The 24,822-nt window shown below is 49.8% G+C and overlaps 1 protein-coding gene across 5 annotated transcripts in view; it reads right to left on the bottom strand.

Moving 5' to 3' along the window:
• RHBDF1 (rhomboid 5 homolog 1) overlaps positions 1-13,993 on the bottom strand; it is a 37,685-nt gene extending 23,692 nt beyond the window's left edge. The window contains exon 1 of one of the 5 annotated variants that reach the window (XM_071815206.1): positions 13,849-13,993. In XM_071815206.1, coding sequence (XP_071671307.1) covers positions 13,849-13,976 — 128 coding nt within the window. In that variant the 5' untranslated portion in view covers positions 13,977-13,993. Of the gene's footprint in view, positions 1-12,522; positions 12,636-12,895; positions 13,173-13,848 lie in introns of those variants that run through there. The other 4 variants (XM_065850660.2, XM_065850662.2, XM_065850663.2 and 1 more) reach the window with 4 other exon arrangements.
• Between the last annotated feature and the right edge of the window lie 10,829 nt (positions 13,994-24,822).

Raw genomic sequence — 24,822 nt, 5'->3', positions numbered from 1 at the left:
ACGTCCACAGGACAGAGCGTGCACACACAGGTGGTCAAGCCTGTGGCCTTATGATCCCCAAAGTCAACTCAACTTTGTACTTCAGACAAGAAAAAGGTGTCAGGACAAGATTCACGTACCTGACAGAGGCAACAGACCGCTTTCTTCCAAACTTTGGCAGTTAAAGAGTTCTTTAAAGCTTTCTTGAGAAAGCTGGGGACCCTGTTTCAACATTTGCCTTTGCCTGAAGGGTTTGAACCTACATGTCTCACCCTCTTTGGAGAGCACATCAATCAGAAATCAACATCTTCAAAAGCAGACAAGGCACAGATGCTCTACTAGAAAAATAAGGCCCAGAAAGCACTATCTTGCCTCAGAATTATGTTAACAATAAGTAAAATGGACATTTGCTGTCTACTTTGTCTCCCTTGTTCCTCGAAAAACAGCAAAGCATCAAAATGCATACATAATAATAGTGTAAGTGCACACAAGCATTTAAAAAGCAGGTGAGTTTCAAGTGTGACTGCAAACAGAGCACTCAACTCGGGAGCAAATTCTTCTAGCAGTTTAACCTTTGTTTTACTTACTAAAACATCCATTTCCCAACAAAAGAGTGCAGTGAAGACAGAGCCGTTCAGCATTCCCAGCTACAGGTCTGCATTTGGAGTGGCCAAGAATGAACCTCACAAGCACATGAGATGGGCCCGATTCTCTGCACACACGCGGCCCCAGCGCAGGGCAGCCAAGGGCCCAGGGAACAGAGACACTGGGGCACGGACACGGGGGACAGATCTCCAGGAGCTAATGCAAGACTGAATGTGGATCCAGCTGTGTACATAGACGTATGGCTGTACGCAGATGCACTGCTGTGTATGTACGGCCAAACATCGTTTTTGCAAGTCAGATAACACCCCTTATTACACCTTGTCCTCACTTGAAGTGCTGAAGTCACCAATTTCTGTCTCAGCACTGCACTAAAGCTACATTCCAAGTTCCACACTGACGCCTCGATTATTTTTAGGGTTACCATTTCAGGATACAGTGTCCATGTATTGGTTTGGGCCAATGGGCTTTGTTTCAAAATTGACTGCATTGACACATATTTCATGTGGATGGTCACATATCCTCAAGTAATTCCAGTTTCTCAGTGCTCTCCTAAGAAGCGGTTTCAAGAGCCAGTGACAGCAGCAGGGTAGGAACAGGCACAGCACAGCCGTGCCAGGCTGGGCCAAGCGTCCGCCTAAAGCCAGTGTCTCATTTCCAACAGAGGATGCCTGGCAATGCGCACAGAGTCCAGGATCACTCCGCAGTCATATCTCACGACAGAGTCACGGCATGTGCTATGAATAACTCGGGAGCTTCTTGTGCCAGAGATGTCTTTGCATTTGATGTCTCTCTGTACCCGTCTCCATATCCAGCCAGTGATTTTTCTTCCTGAATATATCCAACCCATTTTTGAACCCAAGCAAACTTTTAGTATTCATAACTGCATGTGACAAAGAGTCCCACAGCCGAAACTTGTGCTGTGCGACAAGCCACCTTCTTCAGCTTGCCTTTAAACCTGACATTTCCTTCATGCACCTGATGGCCCTTAGTTCTGGGGCCAAAAGAGTGAACAGCTTTTCTCTGTCCGTCTTCTCCATGCCAATCCTGGCTCTACAGATCTCCTTTGTGCCCTTCCTATCATCCTCTGCCCACAAACACAGTGGGATCCACATCCAGCTGCTCAGTCCTTGGACAGGAGCTGTTCCAGACCTTTCACCTCTGCTTGTGGTTTGCAGCATCTCCCAAAGTCCCTAGGTATCAGCTAAATGTCTTTATCCTGGGTAGGTACAAACATTCGTGCTTTCAAGCTTTTGTGAATGGTTATTGAGGCTTGAAACTAAACTTTTGTAAACCGTCAGGATAACAGTTCCAGCAAGTGGCATCGAGAGAGAAGTCTCCACTATTATCAAAACCACATAAGAGCCATTGGAGACGTGGGTAAGGAGACTGTCTGAAGGGACTGGAAGAGGTGGAATGGCCAATACTTGGGACTGGACTTCTCCCAGGAGAGCCAGCTCAGAACCTGTTCCCTCAGCATCACAAAACTGAGAAACCTGGAAATACAAACTCTTTTCCATCACACAAGCTGAACACACGGCATTTGCAAATACATCTTCCTCTAACTGATGAGCTGCATGTATAACTGTGGTAGCAGCACAAAAATTACAAAGTCCATTTCAATTAAAACAAACAAACAAAAGAAAAAAACTTGTATATTTCAGATACTCTGGGAAAGTCAACTTCAAAAGCTCCTTGCCAAAGCAAGGTCACAGTACCAGCACCAAAGCCAAATCCACTGTGCTGTGGGTCAGGCTGAGAAATAGGGACTCTGCATTAAATTCCAAAGTTGGCACATGATCAAGAAAAGCTGCTTAGTGAAACCCGCTGACCCAAACAGAGAAGGAAAAGCCTTGTACAGAAGCCTGAGCATGCTCCTAAATCAGACAGGCGTCTCAAATACATCCAGCGATCTGCACAGTCATCTCAAAGACAGACCATCCTTCCACTTGACAACTGAAGCTATTCTCATGTTGTTTTTTTCTTTCAAAATTTCCATTTTTACTAGCATTCCCATTTAAAATAAAGCTGTTATTTTCCCAAAAAAAATTCCAAGTTAAAAAATAAAAAACAAACAAACAAACAAACAACTACATTCGACCCCACCATACAAACACACATGTGTGCATGTTCTTACAGACACCCCCAGGAAGTAACAGACACCGGGACTATTCCACTGCAATCCGATCACCGCATCCCATGGTCAGTCACCAGCTGCATTCCTTCCCTTTTCACATCCCCATCGCTGCAACAGCTGTATTTGCAGTGCCTCCTGTTCAGAGTCCGGTGTATCTGGAGGCGTCTGCCCCCACAGCTATTCGGGTGGAGAGACAGCAAAGAAACCAGGATCCCAAATGTGTTCTGCAGACAGAGCGAGCCGGGGCGGCAGGCTGTGCCTCTCTCTCCAGGATTCGTGCCGGCACAGCAGGGAAAAGGCAGGAAGTCCAAGCAGAAGAGGAGCAGTGGGGTTTCAGCCTCACGGCTGCCAATAAAACCATCTAGCATGGATCAGACCCAACAAGTTACAAATAATATCTCAAATACCAGGCGCGAGCCAGACCTTTAAAACAAGCCAGATGGAGGGGCTGAGGGCAGGCGGGGACAGGGAGGGTGGAACAGGCTTGTGACCCTGCACGCTTGGGGAAAGCTGTCGAGGACACAGCAACACCCAAGCTTCGGCTGAGACCACCACCACGTCCAACCCTAAGAAACTACCTCGGAAATGAAACAAGGCCATCAGCACCGCCCTGTGCAGGGCTCTGCTACCCTGACCACTGCTATCGAGCTCAAAGGACATGCTATAAGGCTTTGCAGACCCACAGGCTGCTGAACAGAAGCTGGGGTCTAAGCAATCCAGGCTCTGCGCAGCCTGAGAGAGGAAACGTAGGACCAGCCTATTCAGTAGTAGCTCAGCATGACAACAGCTTAGCTGAAACACCAAACTACAGCCCATGTGAAACAGCACTGCTCCATCCCCACCTGGCAGATCTGTGCTCGGGGAACCGCGTGTGCCCCTGCACTCTCCTCTGGAGAGGGACCAGACAGGACTGGGAATAGCCAAGCTCTTATTAAAAGACATCGCTTTCCCACAGGCCAGTGCGGCACATTGGAAAGACACGGTCTTTTAAACTTTATGTAGAAGTAGAACATGGAGGAAACAGATCCGGGGTAGCAAAAGCCTTTTTGCAGGCTCAGACAGAACTTTGCCTTGTAGAGGGTGAATTAAAAGGCACAGACTCTTCCTCCCGAGAGTTTTATTTTCAACCAGTGCTCTAGAAGGAGCTGGAAAAGGATCTACACGCTTGAGCAGGATCATGGAAAAAGCAGCACAGAAGCACCATCACAGAGCTGTGCCAGCAGGAACCCACCAAGGTGGGGTGAATGCTATGGGGAAGATCTTTAACTTCTGTGGCTACCCAAGCAACCAAGGCAGCGCTGAGGGATCTCACCATGAACCACTTTATTTAATTAGCTGAGAAATACCAGTGGAAATTTCCTGGCTTGGAAGAGGCCAGGCAGACCCCTAGACAGGAAATGGGAAGCTACATTAGAAGAAACCCAAGGGTTTGGATTTCATGCAAAGCCTTGTAGAATGACAGTGGTATGCAAGAGGCACACGGAGTGCAAAGCTTCAACTGGGACCCGCGGAACTTGGAGAAGGCTCAGCTATATACAGAACCTGAGGGTTTAAAATAATAGGTAATAAAAACATCTGCCAGGGAAGTCTGAATGTACGTGAGCCAATCTCATTATCAGGATGGCAGATCTGGGGTCCCTCTGAGCAACTGATTTTCTTGATTTTCAGGAAAAGATGTGGGTCATGATGGCAAGAACCACAAATGAGCTCCTACCGGAATGCCAGCATTACAAGCTTTCCAAGCAGCTTTGCATGGGATTTGAAAGGTATCCAGGCCTGGTACCCTCATACAGAAGGGAGAGGAAAAACAAGGAGCTCAAAAAAAACTCTTCTGATTCCTGTTAGTCCCCAGATCTGTAGTTGAACTTCTGCAAACACAGGTTAAAAGATGACCCACAGCTGCAGCCTGCAAACACTCACACAGGAGACAGACCCTGATCTTCAAGGTCCTTTTGCTGCAGCAGACAAAAGGCAGAATGGTAACAAGAATACAGAAGCCAAGGCTCAAAATGCTAAGAAGGCGTCAGAGCCACTTGAAAGAGACGCAAGCCAGGAGAAGCAGCAGCGCCCCCAGCCCTCTGTGCTGCCCCCTCCTCGTGCTGGCTCCAGCATCCCCACAGCTGCCGGGTGATCCACGCTGGGAACCGACCCACATTAGCTCAGCAAAGAAAACGGTTTGTTCCAGCCCAAGCTCTTGCCTGATCCAAGTCACCACATGGCTCCAGGAGCACTTGTGCCAGCAGAAGGAAAGGGGAAGACACAGGAACAACAAGAGCAGCTGGAGCCAGATGACTGGACTGCTGCTCAAGGCAGCACAGTTTAAACCACTCATGAAAACCTGGCCACTTGTAGCACTGTGGGAAGCTAACAATTATCACAAGGGAGGTGGCAAGTTCTGCATCTCTTGAGGCTTAAATAATCTGCTGAGAAGTGCCCTCCATGCAGGTGTTGAGTGCAGGAGGAATAAAATACTACTTTATCACTAGAGGCAGAGTGAATTTTTGCCGGGGTCATTGTATAGGAAAACATCCAAACCATCCACAGACTTCTCCAGAGCCGATGGCCAAGCATCACGCGCGGGCAGATTCCATAGTGGGGTTCCCTCCTCTGCTCACCTGTGGTCTGTGGCACCCACAAAGCAACCAGGTGGTCAGGAGCCAAGCAGAGCGGCCTGGGCAGAGTGGCTGACTGTCCCACCTCCCAAGGACGCGTGACCCAGATGACAGAAGCAGGGTCACCGCACAAGCGTGTCCCAGAGTCCACGCAGGGCCCGGGCAACGAGCGATCAGCATCCAGTTCCACCTTCTACACTGAACTCAATACAGAGCCATCTACAACCTACCTAGATACCAGCAAGGGGAACAGGCTGAGCAGAAAAGATCATCAACAAAGAGGGGAAGCAGTGGGAAACCTTCTGCAGCACTTTGTCGTCTTCACCCAGTTTGTGTTTCTCCACGAACACAGCCTGCAGCTTTGCACAAACGCCAGCCCGGCACCACATGCAATAGCCACATTTCCAACAGCCACGTCCTAATGGGACACTCTGGTCATCGCACATCACTTACAGGCTGCATCTGGGCATGGACTGATGACAATACCAGCTAATAGCTCCAGTGACAGGGGGTGAGAAGCCAGCACTGACCAGCACTCCCATTCCCTAGGGAAGCTGGTGGAGTCAGCACTGCCCAGTCCTCCGAAGGAGCTGGTTTCCACCTGGAGATCCATTACCAGCTACCCGATGGCTGACGCATCTCAACATGCCTATGCGGGAAGGCAGGATACTACTGCTGGTCCAGTGCCACAGTGAACGTACCCAGAACGGATAACAAGTATAATCGCATTAACAACTCAAATATTAACAATTTCAATTATAAAAAGCTGACTGCCAGCACTGGAAGCATACCCAGAAGAAGGATCATCTCCACAAGCCTTGTTCTTGCACCTTTTCAAAGGTAACACAGCTGCCTGCTGAGTGAGGAGTGGGCAGAGCCGGGCTGCCCAGCAAAGCGCAGTGGTCTCAGCACTCTGCCCGGGTCTACGTGTGCTACAGCTCCTCGTTAACAAAGAAGCAGGAAAGAGTGATCACAGAAGCTATTTCAGTACACATTTAACTCATCACAACAGTCCAGTGGGGCTCCAGAAAACCCTGTTCTGGATTTATTTTCATTACTAGTATAAGAGACATGCAGTGAAGTACTGCCTGACCCACAGGTACCACAGACACACTTGTTGCCTCAACTCTACAGCAAGGTAAGGTTCACAAAAATACTTTTATCAGTACAGCCAGGACCCCACATTAGAAAACAAAACCCAGAAACAACAAAATCCCACCACTGTATTTTAACAAAGGTATCATTTTTCATTGAAATTCTGCATTTTTAAGTTATTTTTCTGCTAGTTCCCATAGTCTTCACAAGTCCCATAAGGGTTCGGGACACAAGGAAAGTTAGGAACACAGCACTGGTAGGACAATCATGAACACTGGTTCTGGTTGCTTTTGAAACAGCTGATACCTGTCATCCACCTCAAAAGCAATTCTCTTGGTAACGCCTCTTAGTAGTGATTGCCACATTGTTCATTTAGAAAACATTACATCAATAAACAATTGATGGAAAAGCAACTGCCAAAACTAGCAACCTCACCTAAAAAGATCACAATACCCAAAGCAAAAATTATGTTAGACCAAAAGCCACCCAACCTCTACAGCAAAGGCTCTCTGTACTAAAAGCAGCTAAGAATCACTGTTTTTTGTACTATATTGAATGCCTTACTGGCAAATGAGATCAAAACTGCCGCAAATGACAACATTTCCTATGGAAAGTTACATAAAACCACACTGAATAGCAATCCAAAAAAAAAAATCTGAGAGGAAATAACAATAACAAACACTGGAGCCACCAGAAGACAGACGTTATATTCAGGAAGGATGGAAGCCGCAGCATCTGAGCCATTCAAGCTGCCTTTCGTTGCACGTTCCTCTGAAATTCAGACTGTGCTCGCTCACCATCACACACCTGCTTTCTCCAACATGACCATACTTCTGTTCACCTGGATCCAAGTGAGAGAACAAACCTGCACCCACCAGTAGTGCCCGCAACAACGAGGCCCAGTGGAGATCCTTCAAAAGAACAAGTACACAGCCGAGGACTCGGAGCAGGGCTGGTTCGGCTGGAGCTGCTCTTCCTAAGCACGAGCTCATTTAGCCAGGCCCACAGGAGAGCTGACCTGCTGCTCTGATGCTCTAATTCCTGGTCTTGCTGGTGCTCAACAGCCAGCCACACACATCTCCTGCTTTGTCTAATGGGAAAGGTGTTGCAAGAAAAGCTCGCCTTGCGCTGCAGGTTGTGTGTGCACATGTGTATGTCCACGTGTGTCCAATGTACCAACTCATTTATAACACATATAAAAATAAACATAATTCTAACTTTGTTTTAGGAAAAAAAAACCCTAAGTGAGCCATACTTCTTCAATCTGAGTGAATGGCACATTCTCTCTCACTGTTGTCCTTGAAATTACAGTCCCGGAGCAGTCAGAGAAAAGGAAGGTTACACTCACACTTTTTGGTAAAACAACTCCCTGCCCGCTCTCTTCTACAGTTCACTTTAAAGCACTAGGCTTCGAATTCAAGTGACAGAGAAACAAACCTCCCATGTGCTGTTTGCTACAGGGCAATAACTCCTGAAATACAGAAGCTGCATTCGTCAACCCAGCCGTCTGAGCTCTCAAGATTTTAAAATTCAAGCTGTTTCAACTTCCACTGAGTCAAAGCCAAGTAAGTGCCAGACGTGTAGAACAGCAAACACGGCATCCTGCGCAGCTTCAGGATGACCTCATATGGATTGTTTCTTTTTAAAGAAAAAAGAAAAACCTTCAAAGCAGGGATTGCTGCTGACCAGCAGAGCAAGGGGCTGTGTCTCTCAGCGGAGTGGAAACAGGAAAGGGAGGAGGTGGCAAAGGTAGGCTTTCCAGAAAAGGCAAGATCAGGCATGTCTTGATATCTCTTCTCCCCCTGGGAAGGCTGTCCCATGCCAAGGAAGTTTTGCAATAATACTTCTTAGTTCACTGAGAAGAAATTACATTTCCTTTAATAATCACTGTGTTTTAGATGCTCTCATTACTAAGGCAAGGTCTGTTTGTTGCTAAAGGCCCCACAATTTGAGAATATATCCCCTGCTCAAGACAATATCACGATAGTTTAACATTTCTATGGTATGCAAAAAGTAGCTTTAATTATATTTGAAACAAATGTTTTATCTACATAGTTGAAGAATGCACCAAAAGAAAATTTCAGCGAGAACAAACCTTATGTCAATCTGACATATGCTGTCTCTGCAGCAAACAGAGCACACAACCAATGAAACTACAGCTTTAGTGGATTTAATAGCTAAGGTTAACATGAAGAATAAGCTCTCCACCTTCACCAAGTAGCAAACGGCCACTGTTTGTTATTCAAAAAAGATTTGACCATAGTTTGGACGATCTGTTCAAAAACTCAGCTACTAATTTGCTCATTGTGGCATCATCCACGTATTAAACACACATTAAAAAACCCCACTTCCTCATTCCTACGGCAGCATGGACTGAAACAGTAAGTGTGAGAGATGTGATTGTAAATCAGCTTCAGCCGATCCTGGACAGCAGCTGGATGAGCAGCACCTAAAAAAGGAAAAAGCAATCGGAAACCCCTGAAGTTCAATTAACAGGGACATGACAAGATGCAGTCTCAGCACAGCCACAACTTCCACCGTTCCCTGTAGAAACCTCAGTCTCTTGGGGCTGCCCCTCAACCTTCCCAATAGCACAGCCAAGACTGTGAAAACAGAGAGGCCGGTAGGGCAGCTCTGCCCACCCCGCGCTGTGGTGGAATGAGGGTCTCCACGACTCCTTGCAAGCAGGCTGGGATGGCAAGAGCACACACCCCACACCAAATCAGCCTGAGGTTCTTCAAGGACACAGAAACGCGGCTGCCTGCATGACCATGGGAAACGCTGTCTAATAGATCCATTTCCTCACAAGGTTAAATCTTGCCCATTGCCTCCCTAATCTCCTGGGACTAATAGCTGCAGGGCTGGGACTGTCCCTTCTAAATATTTTTTCTATTACTTGCATGGTGAGCACTGAGCTCAGCAGGGAGTCACTGGACACTAGCACAGTAAGCAATGGGTCCTGATGTCCATTCTGTTCAACTGGTTCCTCTGCTAGTTCTGAACGAGGCAAAAAATAAACAAACAAACAAAGCCACAATCAACCACAAAGCTAAAAAACCCCCAGCACTGGGAAGACAAGTACCTGCGGGACCCTGGACACCAGGGCGTCCCCTCCTCTGAAGGAAGAAACCATCTTCACTCTACTTTCCAGCAGCAGCACTGGGACATTCTACCCATGACCCAGACACAAGTCCCACTAAACTCAGTTTGCAGCACCCACAGTGCACATTGAGATGCTGTCACACTCTCAGCAGAGAGGATGCAATGCAGCTCTCCAGGCAGCACATACAATCTGCAGGTTGCTTAAAAATATAACAGGTACATACCCAGCAGCAGGGAGGCAACTTTACAATAACAGTCTGAGATTTGCACATTTCATGCCTGTTTTATTCCAAGTAGATGATGATAAAGTTAGAGTTGGAGCCCAGCACCTCTCCAGCTGGAAAGAAAGGAAACTAATTCACACCTGAGTTCATGGAAAACGTTAAGGAAGGAACCCATCCTCGAGTTTTAAGTATTTCCACTGAAACAGGACATATACCAGTGACAGGCAGGTGGCTGCAAGAACTGCAATTAATAGAAGTTTCGTGTTTGGTCACAATTAATGCTGAACTTCTGAGAAGGACACATGGTCTCCGTGGGATGCCAAAGCCTCCAGAGATAACTAAGGAAGAAAGGCAGGAACCACAAGGGAAGAATCTTATCAAAGACTGGATAAAAGCTCCAGAGGTACAGAGAGAGAAAGGTCAGGATCTTCAGCTCACAGCCAGTCCCACTGAGCAGGCCCCAGCAGTACACAGGGTGCTCTGCCAACCTTTTTGCAAGAGGAAACCTTTTGGAAGAGGAAGCCAACCCGGGACTCCTGGTCATGTTGCCTATCTCAGGCCTTCAGCACTAATCAGGCTGTGATTGCACTGCAGAGAGATCTGACACACTGAATGGAATAAAATCTTTACTAATTATATCTGAGCACGTGGGCTGTGTGCCCAGAATAAACTGTCCTATCACGCCACACTCAGCAGACCCTGCCCCTGTCAGGGGAACGTGCTGGGACTTGCTGGCTACTCTCCGGGGCTGGATTCCAGAGGAACAGGACTGATGACCCCAAAAAGAATTCCTGTTCCTGCCTCGCGACCTCGCTCAGTTGCAGCCTCTTGCAGTCCCTGCCACGAAAGTGAAACGAGCTGTCTGCCAAGTCTGGTGACGAGGTGCTGGCCCTCCCCAAGGGATGTAACTCCTGACTGAGGTGACATGTCAGTGCCACACGCTCTCAGCACCAAGCCACACGGAGAACAAGGGTGCAGAAGAGGTGCCTGCTCTGCAGGCGAGCAGCGCTCTGTGTATCCACATCTCGTCACCCTGGTGGAAGCCTACCCAGCACACAGCAAGACATTCCAGAGACCAGGGCCAGCCCGTGGCTTTCCCCAGAACCTGAAAAGCCAGTTTGTAGGCAGATCTCTTGCAAGTGTATTGTTACAAAAAAAAAAAAAAAAAAAAAAAGAAAAAAAAATACTGTCATGGGAAGTCCCAGAGCTGAATTACATTTGTGGGAGTTGCTTTTACGCTGCACGGCATTAACCTCCTTTCATGGGAACACAGAGAAGCAGGCACACTGCTGACCACACGTGAGAGCCGCTGTCTCCCAGGGGGCTCAGCACCAATGAGTGCAGAGACCATAACGAAGCTCGTTCCCCTGTTCCAAATCCACAGCACCTCTGGGAGGGTGCCAGCTCAGGAGTGGTGCAGGCTCCCCACAAGCCTGTATGCAGACAGTGGAGACTGGGGCTGCCCAGCCATAGCCATGAGGATCTACAGACAGGAGAGGGATGCAGCAGGAGGGAGGGATGATAGCTGTTATCAGAGCAACAGAAGGTTAAAGAGAAGGTAGACAAGCTTACAGGCACACAAAGCCTTTCATAAAGTCCTTTTAAAAGTCAAAACTTGAAGAAAGGAAGCATCTAAAAGTTCATCTGTTTCTTCCAACTATACCAACTGATCTAGCACGAGTTATCACCTCCTCCTTGCGCTGCCAAGGTAGAAGAGCTGGAGAGCAATATATATCCATGCACTGGAGTGGAGATCCAATTCTCCTTCCAAGGGTCTGTTCTCCAGCTTGTCCCAAGTGGGCCCTTTTTATCCCTGCGGTCACAGCACAAAGGCAGCTACTTGTTTTTGCTGCTGCGTTACTGCAGTTAACACTCTGTGCTTCTTCCTCGTCCCATGCTTCATTCAGAAGCGCCTCCAGCTTTGCTGCCTTGTCCCTTCCCATTACGTGTGACTATTTTTTCCTTCACGACAGAATGTACAGCTTTCTTCCTAGAGGAAATCAGCAGCCATGGGGACAAAAACAGGAAGAAAGGAAACAACTTCCTGCTGGTTCCAAGACCCAGCCTGGAGACATCCCTGACCAACATTGTGCACCTCACCACAGAGCCAACCTGCAAGAGAATCGGCAGCCAGAACCAAGTCGTGCACATGGACAAGCACCGGACAAAACTCATTTGCGCTGCCGCTCACCTCTCCTGAGTTACATGCATGAAGAGTACTAGTCAAAATATGCACAAGGGGCACTTCAGCACCGCAGGGCGAGTTACGTGTGTGTGCTACAATGGGGAGAAGGACGGGTCACTCTCTGAGGAGCCCAGAAGGACTCTGCACTGAGGGTGCAACCCTGCAAAAGCTTTACTGGGGGCTGCTGTGATCCCCTGCTTTGTGCCAGCAGTGCACAGTGTGAAAACTCCGTTCAAGGGCTCGATGCAGAGGAAAACCAACCTGAGCAGATAAAAAGCGCTGTGCTTGCCACCAGATCAGCTCACAAAGTGGCTGCCAAAACACCGGTGCCAGCATCAGGGGAAGGGTGGGTGGGAACGCGTGGCAAGTGATGGGACCTTTCAGCTCCAGCGTGGACTTGGATCAGCTGAAACAAGTCACGAACGTGCGCCTTCAACTACGGCCCAGAGCCCCAGATCACCCAACTCCTGGGCAATACGGACCCCGAGGGCAGATCACACAGGTCCAGCGCTGCTGCTTCTGCCTGTCACTGTCACGGCCGAGCTCCTACCTGAGGCACCGAAGGCCGCCCCCGCCTCACCTCACCTCCCGGGGCAGGCGACGGTGCCCATCTTCTGAGGGCTCCTCCCTGCTGACAGCGGTCGGGGCCGCCACCTGCTCGCGGCTCGGCGGCCGCCACCTCGGGGCGCCGGCCTTGTCCTGCGCCCCGCCGAGAGCCGCTCCCTGCCCAGCTGAGGCGGCGCGGTCCGGGCAGGCAACGGCCCCTCGGCCCGCGGGGCTGCCCCTCTCGGCCGGGCCGCCAGCAGGGGGCTGCCGAGCCGCGGCTGAACCGGCCGGGCCGCGGACGGGACGGAGCCCGCAACTCACGTGTGCGCCGTGCCCCGGGACAGAGCCGCCCGGCCCCGCGGAGCGCCCCCCCCCGCCCCTCAGCCCCCTCCGGCCCCGCGTCCGCACTCACCGTGCAGGCGGGTGAAGCGCAGCGGCGACCCACCGCTCGGCTCGGGCCGCCCCCCAGTGCGGCTTAAGGAACCGGCGCCGCCGAGCTCGGCCCGCGGAGGGAGCGGAGACTCCTCCCCCGTGCCAGGGGCCGGCCGGCCGGGCACGCCATTCACAGCCGCGGCATGCAAATGGGAGATGGGAACCGGGCCGGGCTCGGCGGCGTGAGTCCCGCCGAGGAAGTGCCAGCGCCCGAGGCCGCGGGACGACGCATCTCGCAGCCGCCGCCCTGACTCACGGTGCAGGAATGCGCCGCGCCGGGCGGAAGCCACCGGCCCTCCCGCGGCCCCCGCAGCGCGGCCCCCGTGGCCCCGGCCTGGAGCCCCCGCCTCCCCGCCGAGGTTTTGGGGTCCGCTTCGGGGGTGGGCATCACCCTTCGGGCGTGCAGCCGCCGAACCGCAGGCGAGCCGCGGTGACATTGTTCAGCTCCAGGTCCCGTTAGCCCCGGGCCCGCCGGGCGCTCCCGCGGCTGCTGGGAACGGCGGCAGCGGTGCCCGGGGAGCTGGGCTGAGCCCCGGGCGGCGAGCCCCGGGGCCAGAGCCGCTCTCGGCACTGCGAACGGAAAAGCTCGGCGCAGACGGGCACGGCTGAGCTGCCAGGCCCTGGCCGGGCTTTCCCCGGCCCCCCTGTCACCCCCAGGGATCCCTCGCAGCTGGGTCTGTCGCGGTTCTGCCGTCACACAGAACAACTGACGCTTGGCTGGGCTGCTCCAAATCACCCCCTTCTTTCTTGCTGTTTTCTTCACTGCCCTTTACCTGCTCTTGCCCCATTTCCCCCTCACACTTAGTCCTGTGTTTCCCATCAAGTTCCTCACACCTCCTCCTCCAGCCATGTGGTTAGCGTATCATCCCTTCCCTGAGCTGTTTCTTTACCCGCAGCTTAAACATTTTCCCCTTCTGGATGGCATCCTCCCACCTCGATTGCTCAGCCGTCCTCACTTTTGTCCTGGTATTGCTGCTGAAGATTTCTCCACCCTTCCTCTCCAGAGCATCAGTTGGCATGTATTGCTCACTCAGAGGTTTGCTACAGCTCCAGCAAGGCATGCAGCACACACATCGCTCTTCAGCGGGTCCCCAACCCACTGCTGCAGATGCTTTTTTGTATTAGTAATAACTAGGGGTGTACATATTCCTTGCCATCTTACTGCATCTTCCCTGCCAACCTGCACGCGGGAGCGACTGAGACGAGGAAGAGAGCCCGTGTCATGGGGGCTGGCCTTCCCTGCGAAGGGTGAGCTCATCGGTAACGCACCCCCGTGTGTGCCCACACACGGCAACAGCATCCACACTTCAAAGACGAAAACCCCGCTAACTGCAGTGCATCTCATCAGCTAATGAGCAAACACAGGTCAGCCTCAGCTAGTCCTGGCTGAGGTGGAGACCAAATTGCACGCAGAACCCTGACCGTTCACAAAGCTCTGCAAAGCTTAACAGGCACAAATTATTTTCAGATGTTTCTACCACATGAACAAGGAAAAGAAGTGTCCAGTAATGTAAAAGAGCAGAGATGAACTCACAGGGCCTTTCAGCATCTCCCAGGAGGAACGCTCTGGAGCTGGAATATGACTCTGACCCACCCCTGTTCTTTCTTAGCCTCCTGCCAACAGTACGTGCATTTTGCAAGAAAAACAAAGCTCTATCACTGAAACGTGATTTCTCGCTTATGTACAACACTCCTGCAGACAGCACTGCTAACACCGTCCCACAAGATCTTGTTCCCCCGGCATTTCCTGAGTCTGTGGGGTGGATTCTTTTACCCCACTGCAGGAAGCTGCACTTAGTTAAAATCTACCCTCTTGGTCAAGAGTACACCCTCCTTGCTCCTGTCGCCACCCAGGGTGTTTCTCCTTCAGTGCAGTGAGTCCTATCAGCCTAAAATAATGGTGAACATGGTGACTTAAGGCCAACTTCTGACTGCTTCTCTCTTGAGCACAAGCCAGTGCACAGCAGCAGTTTGGTGTTGAAGACGCACCAGCCCTGGTCCGGAGCAGGTCATCCACCCCAACAGCTTGCTTTGCTTTCTCCCTCAAGAATGCGTGCAGGGGGAACTTCTGTTTGAAACGTGGCCTCTGAGGACCAGCTGAAGGAGACCTCTCTTTCTGGTGCTTGTTATATTTAACGTGAACACGCATTTGCTTCATTCTTCTCTGCTGGAAACTGGAATTTCCTCTCTTCTGCTTGAAACCCATGAGAAACTGTGATCTTGCCACAAGACATGGTTGAGACCAAATGAAACAGATATCCACCAGCGTGTGAAGTGCAGCACCTCGCTCAAACTGCTCCTTCAAAGCCAGGTGAACCACACACCTGTCACTGATGGCCAGGCACCAGTGGGTCTGCAATGGCCAGGAGTGGTGCAGAAGAGCCCACAGGTACTTCATGTGTTTGTTCAATATCTCATCTCCATCAGCGCCCCATGGTTCTCCCTCCTGCTTACACATTTGTACGCAACGCTCCTTGGGGCACCAATCCTGTGTCATTGGGTATTAAATCAGGCTGCAGTGTATATTGATTATACATCTGAGTAGGCAAATGGTGGTGTTGACATGTGCTTATGGCCACCGCTGGACACGTGACACCAGGGAGCTGTGCAGTGCTCTGAGTCAGCACAGCCCCTTTTCCCTTATCTTGCAGCCTGCGTGCATTGCCTAACAGTTATGTCAGGACAGCTGGGACACACCAGGAGCACAGAGGTCTATTTTTATCTGGATCAACAGTTATCTAGACATTATTTGATTTCAACCTGCTTTGTTCAGGGTTTAGGCCGAGAAAGTATCCGGGAAGCACAGCAGAGAGCATCAGATTGCAGCCTTTGCGGGGAAAGTGGAGCTCCCCTGGCCTTCTGGAAACACACGGGCTTTGCAGTGCCTCCTGTGCTGACACGAAGCGGCAGCTCAGCCCTGGCAGCTGTCCTAGCAAACAGGGAAGAGGTCCAGAAACGCCTGGGATTTCTTCTGGGGAGGATAAATAACACAGAAACCCAAGCGAAGTCCCATGGAATTTCAAATGCAGGTGGCCAGGAGCCCGAGAGGGAACTGCCAGGAGCGAGAGGACGAGGCTTCCCTTTGGGGAATGCATTTCCAGGGCAGACTGGAGATCACCTGGATCCCATCCCTGGGGAAGCACCAGGTTCCTGGGTACCAGCAGCAGGGATCACAGTTGCAAGGAATGACACAGAGGTGACTTTACCCTGGCAATTTAGTGTACACAGCAAAGCGCTGGATGTGCTGTGGGCTCAGCTGGCTTCAAGGCTGCACACAGAGCAGGGACAGGGTATTAAGGCAGGACTTAAAGCCCAGGGAAAAGGCTCAAAAATAAAACCAAGCCCCACTGTCCTAGTCTCCAGCTTATTCAGCACAAACCAGGATGGATAATTCAGTTCGCAGATGTGTTCGGCGAGTCCATGTGGGGCTGGGGACCAAATCCAGGAGACGAGGCAGGAAAGAAGCCAAAACACTGAGGATCTGAGAAGATGGTGGTACCCCAGGCTGCTCACAGCCACAGGAGCTGCTGCCCAGCACAGCACGAGGAAATCGCATCAAAACTCAGCCCCTTCATTTTCTGCCCAGATTAATTGCAATTGATCATTCCTAGCTCTAGCCGCAAGGAATGTGGGTGTTTGCAATGCCAGATGGAGCTGGAGGAGTGGAAATAACATAAAACTAGGATTTCATGGCCAGCCCTTACAGAAATATTTATTTTTAACTGTATTTCATCCAGAATGATGTGATTTTGATCATTCAGATCAAAATGGCAATTTTCATTTTGGTCAACCCGTTGGAGGAACTGACCAAAAAAAAGTGTAAAGAAGGCTATTCTTTTCAAAATACTTAGGAAATATCACTTAGCAAAATAGCATTCTTCTCCCCAGTTTACTCCAACAAAAAAGGAGCTTTTAAGATAAATATATAAAATATATATGTATGTTTCATATGGAAGGAATAAAAATGTCATGAAAGAAGTAAGATGAAACTCCCAAAATATCTGTTATGTAGCCTGAAAGACTCTTATAATTTTCCAGTCCAATGTTGGCAACAGATGAAATAATATTGCTTCAGAATTACAAAACTAGACAGATTTATTTCCAAGAGGCACATGAGGACTCTTATAAAGCAGTCAAACACAAAGCATAGTCACCAAGTGTGTGACTAAAGCTTGCTATCAGAATGCAGGCATGGAAGAGGCTGAATGCAAATTACACAAATTACCTTTTAGTTGGCAATTTGTAATTCTGGGGTGCCTGGGTTTTGAACAGTGACTTTCATTTAAATGTCCAGCTTCTGCTAACGGCCAGCCCTGGTGGCTTCTAGCCTGCTGCTGGGGACAAGCCTTGAAGGAGAATGTTCAAAATTGGCAATAATGAGTGATCTAGTTCAGTTCAGAAAGGGACTCAAACCCATCATTAGCCGCAATGAAGTTCACCATCTCTTAAGTTCCCATATTAACCAAATGGGATTTTTATTTTTTTTAAAAAGATTGCCAGTTCAGTTACTCATAAATGAACTGAAGGAGTTCATAAAAGAGACGAGGAATTTTGATTGGTCTGTCGGAAGTAAACTACATTTTTGAAGAAAGAGTAGAGAGATGCTATCTTGATGTAAAAATAGGAACTCAGTAATTGGAGAAAAAAATAGTTCAGTTATTGACAACAAGCTTGTAAAGAGCTTGCTTAGCTAAAATAACAGGGCTTTGGGTAAATCCAGTATATCTTCAAACAAATCTTTAAGAATAGTTTTGGCATAGGCGAGTAAAAGACAAAGCAAGAGGCTAAAATTTCAAAGTAAAATCCACTCTCCCTGTTTTAGTAACAGAGATCCACTCTCCAGATACAAATAATTTAAGTATGTCGTACTGTAGTTACACTTAAGGAACAATTATGTTTAATGTAAAAAACATGCCAAACAATCTAATTTCATGGGCTCTGGTCTGAACTTTATCGGTCCCGCTGTGCTGCTCAGTAACTGGGAAAAGGTGCAGCTGGAAAGGTGGCTCCTCTTCTCGGTCTGTCACTGCGCTGCTGGTTTAGTCCTTCTGTGCTATTCCTGATTTTTCAGGTTGAAACAGGGCCCAAGGAAGAGGAGGGGGTTACCAGCTTCCAGGGTTTCTCTGAGCTCTGTCTCTGGCATGCCTGAAGCGTGGCCTTGCTGTTGAGTTTTGAAGACCTCTGAGGATGGAGGTCCCACCACCTCCCTGGGTCCTGTCCCAGGGCTGTGCTGCTCTCACCAGGAAGAGCCCCGTCTTTGTGTGCGGCCGGTTTCCCTTGTCACTGCCCTCGCAGGGTCCCTGCAGCCCCCATGGGCTGTGCAAGGTGGGTTTCAATCCCCTCCAGCTCCAGGGTGAGCAACGCTGCTCTCTCAGCCTCTCCTCCCCAGCCTCAGCCATCCCAGTGGCCCTTCACTGGGCTGCAGTTTCTCTGTCCAAAACGGGATGCCGCGATGCACTGAAACACCAGCACCACGCAAACAGGAACAGAAGGATTATTTGTAATTGAACCCCATCAACAGTGAGCCTACAAACATCTGTCAAAACACAACAAGCTGTAAAGACTCCTTGTTTTCCAGCAGACTTTGTTGGTGTAAGAGCTAAAGAAGCTGTTGCCGACCTTCAATGAGGAAGCGCTGGTGGAGCTGCCTCTCTCTGTCTTTCCAGGCCTTCTGCAGGACACGGTAGAAAGAGGAGGCTGCCAGCAAAGTTTTTAACCAATATTCTGTTTGTGCTTATTGTAAAGTGACAAATCGGGAAGGCAAGAAAGGAATGAAACCCAAGAAGAAGGCAACTGTCAACCTTGACTCCCACCCAAGACTCATGCGTGTATTACATTTTATTACAAGTATTTCTTACGAAAAGTCTATACTTAGAGCAAATTGCCCCAGTAGGGTGATATGTTTTAGCACTAGCCAGCCTGCAAGTATCTGCCTTCCTTGTTTTCCCTTTTTTTCTGGCACGTGAAGCATTTTGAAATCATCTGGATCTTCCTGCTGCTTCAGGACTTGTGAGGTCCCAAAGCCAGTCATTCAGAAAACTCCTAAGTCACTCTTTGGAAAATTTTCGGATATATGCCTGACCAAGCTGTCCTCTCAGAGCCTCGGCTAAGGCAGACTGTCTGCGCCAGGGACCGGTTCCCTCTTTCACTGGACGTGACAATTGCACCGGTGAATATGGTCAGAGCTTCCACTAGACAGAAATCAGAAGGCCAGACTCCAGAAAGGTTTGGTAAAACAGAGTGTGTCCTCATTCCAGATTGCTGCAAAAACCTGGATTTCATGTTGTCCACAAAGGAAAGATCTGTACAAAATATCTAAGCCTTTCCAAGAAAAAAAAAAAAAAAAAAAAAAAAAACCCGCAAATGTTTGGACAAAGTCCATTTTTTAATGTAACAAACAGAAACTTCTCAAAAACTGGGTGGGGAATTGTTTCAGAAAAGGGTAAAACCTTCCAAACTGCTTGCTTCCAAAACCCCTGTGAGCCCTGTGGAGGAGTCAGACAGATGTTTTGCTGGAATCCCAGCAAGATCACCGCAGGGCACGTGCCATCATCCCGGAAAGGGCTGATCTGGAGCTTCGCTGCCCCAGTCCGATTCCTCCGGAGCAGATGGGCTGCAGTGAGAGGGACCAGCCGGACGGGCTCATGGCTGGGACGTGCACTTTCCCTGGACTGGGGTCTCTCCTGCGCCCCTACATCCACTGTTTGGATCGCAGCCCTCAGTGCCAGCCAGAGAAAGAAGCTGCTCACTGTCTCATTCCTATTCTCCCCTGAATAAAGCCTCGCAGGAAAGGGAAGGGATCATTTAATTTCTTAAAGGGCAGCTGACTCCCCTCTAAATGGCCACATTCTTGTCCCTCTCTCAGAATGCAGCTGGTGCCAAACTTGGTCACAAAGGCGTATTCACGGCTTTTTCCTTCCTACACATTCAGGAGTTGAAAGCAAGTTTGGTGCAAACTCCCCAAAATGACTTATTCAGCAGCTGCTTGCCAGCTTCCTGTTTGCAGAGCTGGGGCCAGGGCACGATCCCCGACACTGCACACGCTGCACGGGGACACCCCGCTCCTCCAGTGGCCCCCAAGCCTGGCAGCACATCAGCCATCACCAGCTTGGGCAATGACCCCATCACCAGTCCGGCCTTTTCACCTCTGTTTTTGGTTTCATCACCAAATTTGCTTTTTCTTGAGGTCACTGGTCCCTGGGACATGTTCCAGCTGTAATGAGGATCTTTTCCCCAGTAAATAATTCCTGCTCTCTCAAAAGGAATGGAGCAAATACTCAGCCTCAAGCTACTGAGCACGGAGGGCAGCCAGCTCCTACCCTTGCCAACAGCCATGGAAGCGATTATCCTCCCTCGGATCAAGAGACTCAATGTCTTGTCTAAAAATCTACAGGAAGAGATTGGGGAAATGGGGACAAAGATGCCCTTCAGGTCTTCATTTATAGCAAGGAAATCAGACAAAATGGACAAACTTTGCTCAACATAATGCCACTTCATGCTGACACTCGCAGATCCTTCCTGGTGTGCTCTCAGCTCTATCACACTTTGGGGAAGTGTAGGGACAACCAGGGCGTAGGACTGTCCGGGGGATTTTCAGCTGGGAGATGAGCTCCCAGGAGCGCTTTGGGGTGGCAGGATGTCCCTGCTGGGGTCATCATAGGTTTATCAAGGAGAAGAAACCCCTGGATCTGTGCAAGCTCATGGGAAAACGAGTGTCTGCTGTGAGTGCACCAGTGGTGGCTTCTGGTTGCAGGGGGAGATGATCAGGATGTTTTCCCAAGGCTGGCCTTTGGTTTTGTGGTTTCTTCACTATCTGTGGCTTCAGCATGACTGCCAGCAATTTCTCCTCTTGGCCTCCTACACGGCTTTTTGCCGGAAAACGCCCATGTAGTGTCTGCAATCCCTACGGCCACGCTTGCTGCTCAGCCCACCGGGAAGAGCTGAGAACATCTCCGTAATGTCTCCAGTAAAATGAGTTGCCTTGTACAAGAGACAGCCCTCCCAAGAGCATGCCACAACCTATGGGGAAGGATCCCTGCACTAATGGTATAGATATATTTTTTCCATGGTGCCACCATCATTTCAAATCATGTTATAACTGAGCAAGCTGGGTCCTCATTGCCTTTCCCACCAGGCTGGTGGTATGAGATAGCAGGATTTCACTCCAGTAGCCCCATGATCTTTCACGGTTGCACACACCACACTGGTAGATTCAGACTGTCCTCAAATGGAATTATTTAATCAGCAACATGCTTAAATGCTGACCACCAAAGCTGCCTAATGACTGCAGAGATGATCATTTGTGGCAGGTCAGTGGTAAGTGAGCTCAGATGTGGTTTTGTGGCACGGACGGGACCCTTTCTGCTCATTGAGCATTTGCTCTTTCAGCTGTGGCTATTTGTACATGGACAAAAGTGTTCACACCTGACCCTGGCTGTGCCCATAAACACTGCTTTATTGCAGTGTCACAGGGGCAGAGGAGATGTGGCTGTGGCCACCTGCGCTGGGCTCCCTACATCAGCTGTGGCAGCGGGACAGCCACCGACCACAGGGCTACACCATGCTCTGCCATGGTGTGCTCCTGAGACAGGGTCACAAATGGCTCTGGCAGGAGCAGCAAGCACTGCCCAGGGTGGGTTAGGGCAGGAATGTGGAAGGATTTGATAACTCACACAGCAGAGATGAAGGATGTGGGTGCTCCAGGCAGGGAGCCAAGACATGTGAGTGCTCATATCTCCTGGACCAGGCCTCCTGCCCTGGGACAGGGGAGCCAACCCAGCCTTGTTAGGTTGGGAATTGTGGATCCCTCCTTTCTGGGAATGGGCCTATCCCCACGGTCATCCTTTTATTCCATGGGGAGAGCACAAATGTTTTTGTGCCATCACTGAGCTGAACTGGAGTTGATGGGCAGAGATGACTGCACATCTTGCTCAGCAGATCCACAGGGCAATGCTCCAAGAGTCCCAGGGCCATGCACAGTTTCTGGGCTTACTGTGTCAGCCCCACTGGTGTTCAAACAGTGACATGGCTGGGACGTGAGCTGGGAAAGCTCCCTGACCAGACACGTCTCTAGCATGAGACAGCTCTTCAGCCTGGGTGCATCTTACACCCGATCATATATAACCCACTGGCTCATATGCAGGCTGTGCTATGCACAGGAACCGCTGATGCTGATTCTAAACAGACATTTCCAAGGAAAAATGCCTTTGGCAATGTAAATTCTTAGTGATCCCCAGAAGGATCAAACCCAAACATTTAAATCTCTCCAGGAGAGTGTTTGAAGGACAGAAGGGTACCAACACAGCGCTGGGCATACTGGGGACCAGGGAAAATGGCGAGACTGCGGCATCCAGTGCTGCTGACTCAGACACAGTGATCACAAAGTCTAATATAATTTTGTTGCACAGGAGCCAGCACAGTAGGTGAGTGGTGTTGCAAGTGAGGCCAGTTTTCCACGGTACGTGCTGTATCTTACAGCCACTGATTCAGTTAAAAGGATGTTCTGCCCTGGGGCTGGGCAATTACAAATTTAGCAGCTAGAGTTATATGCCCATAAATATCTTTGTGGTAACCTTTCGCATTGCATCTGGGAAGAGCCTAAGCAGGAAATCTCAGGTAGAAATGGGAAACAAAACCTCATCATTTGAGTCATCAATCACACGGTAAAGTTAGGAGAGGAGTTAGCCTGAGTACAAAGGAGCTTGTCTCTGGCAGGGCTTCTGTAATAGAAATAGAAGCAGCAATTGCTTCTGGTTTCCTGGAAATCTTGTATTTGAGCTTGCTCTTAATTTCCCTCCTGGAAAAGGAATAAAATCTGACCTACATTTGAGCAAAAGAGCCATTTGGATCAGACAGCCAAAATAGGCCCGGGCATAGATGCTTCCTTGGTGCCCGCTGAAGTTGGTTGGTTGACGCAATGAGATAATGCTTCTCTGGAAGAATTTTGAACAAAGAGTTTCTGTAACTGAGGCTGCAAATAAAATTATCTGCCTTATTGTGTAGGGCTAACGAGTCCATCTTAATATTGAAAGGCTGTTGTGTTTTCTGTCCAGAGCTTGAGTTTTGTCATAAATTTTAAAAAAGCATGACCCTGGTAACAAAACCGATGAGGAGCCACTGCTCAAAGTGAAGTCAGACTCTGAAATCAGCCCTCTCAGGCAGTTGTTTTTCTGGCCTTTTGAAAATAACTCTTTTCAGATGTGTGATTGGGAATTTGCCAGGCCGCTCCAGATATTTCCCCAGAGGTCCAGATGGTACCAAAAGACATGGAAAATAAGATATGTCATCCTTAAATAAGATTATTGGCACTCTGCCTCGCTGTAAAGTACTCTCATTGTATTAGCGCAGTCTGGGTGCGTGACCCTGTGCAAACAGAGGGTGTTGTGCAGAGCAGGAGGGACTCGTGCGGGGTCGCGTGTGTCCCTGGGGTTGAACACAGCCAGGTCCCCAAGCAGTCCAGGCTCACTGGAGGAGATGAGAAGCATCTTCCAAACCAGCACCATTATTTTCCCTAGCTGTAACAGCTAAAGCACTGTTAAATGAAAATCCAAGCAACCACCTAGCAAACGGCGAGCCCCTGCCTCAGCCTCTCAGCTGGGTAATCCTGAGAGCTGCCCTGGGAACAGAGATGCTTGAAATCTGCCATCCACTTTGGGTGAGGAAATCCAGAAAATGGGGTTTGGAAGAAGCTGGCATTTGGTTTCACAATGAGGACCAGATTTTCAAGAATTCCTTCTGAAAGGAAATTCCAACACATTTGGAAACTAATTTTGGAAAACAGAAATATTTCCATCCATCTCGGGGAGGGAGGCAATGTGTGTCCTGCACAGAGCACCATCCCCAGCGCAGCTCTGAGCACAGGGGCTCACCACGAGCCTGGAGGACAGAGAGTTGTGGCCAGCCAAGGGACGTCCCATCAGCCCCAGGACAACGTCCTGGTGACTTGGTAACATCCACCTCACATATTTGCTTGTATATCTCATTCCAATCTTGAACAAAGAAATGAAAAAAAAAACCAAGCCCTTGAGGGCACTTGCTAAGTGCATCTGGGCAAAGCCATGGAAGCCTGGCTTGGCAGGCTATGAGAGGAAAAGCTAAGCCACTCCCCAGCCCCTCCATCTCCAACAAAGCTCCTGGAGCTCTTCAGGACATGGACATGGGATTTAGCAGGACTTTGGGAACCACGTGTGGGGCAGAGGGCCACACAGCAGCGCCAGCAGCGCATCCAGATCTCTTGGGTTTCATTGCCTGTACTGGAGCTTCCCTGAGCACAGTGCCTGGCTGCTGTTTGGGTATCGTGGGAGGGCCTGGACGGCTCTCCAGCTGCCCGAGAGACAGAGCCAAAGGCCTGACTCATCTCGCTCTGCGGGAGGAACTGGGATGGTGGGCAGCCTAAAGGCCACTGCCGGCCCTCACCCCCTGTGCCCCGCTGCAGATGCCGGCAATGTTTAATGGGATAATCATAGCCCCGCGGAATCTGCCTGCCCGCCGGACTGCTGCGCACTGCTGCTTGCAAAATACTATTTCTGGCACCACCGCCAGCCTAAGCCCCAAACCATACATAACACTGCAGCCAGAGTCTGCCCGATTCCCAGAAATTCCAGCAATGGATGAGGCAGTGGATTTTTGTCACAGACCCACACAGAAACGCAGAACAGGAACACCTAAAAACAAATGGAGAAGCTACTGGTGGTGGTCACCTAAGCCCTATCTAAGTGTCCAGCCTGGAGAAGCTGCTGTGTCCTGAGATATGAGATGCTCTCAGGGCTTTTCTCAGAAGATTTCTCCTGGCATCTCCAATGGCAGCCTCTCCCCAGCAGATGGAGGTCCAGGTTGACCCATGGTGGTGGAGAAGGAACGGTCACTGAGCTGAAATGTGCCTGCCATGTTGCGAGAACAACTCACTGT

Source organism: Patagioenas fasciata, chromosome 15 (assembly GCF_037038585.1).
Source record: "Patagioenas fasciata isolate bPatFas1 chromosome 15, bPatFas1.hap1, whole genome shotgun sequence".
NCBI lineage: Eukaryota > Metazoa > Chordata > Aves > Columbiformes > Columbidae > Patagioenas > Patagioenas fasciata.
Note: the sequence above shows the minus strand (reverse complement) of the source record. Positions and strands in the feature narration are given on the sequence as shown.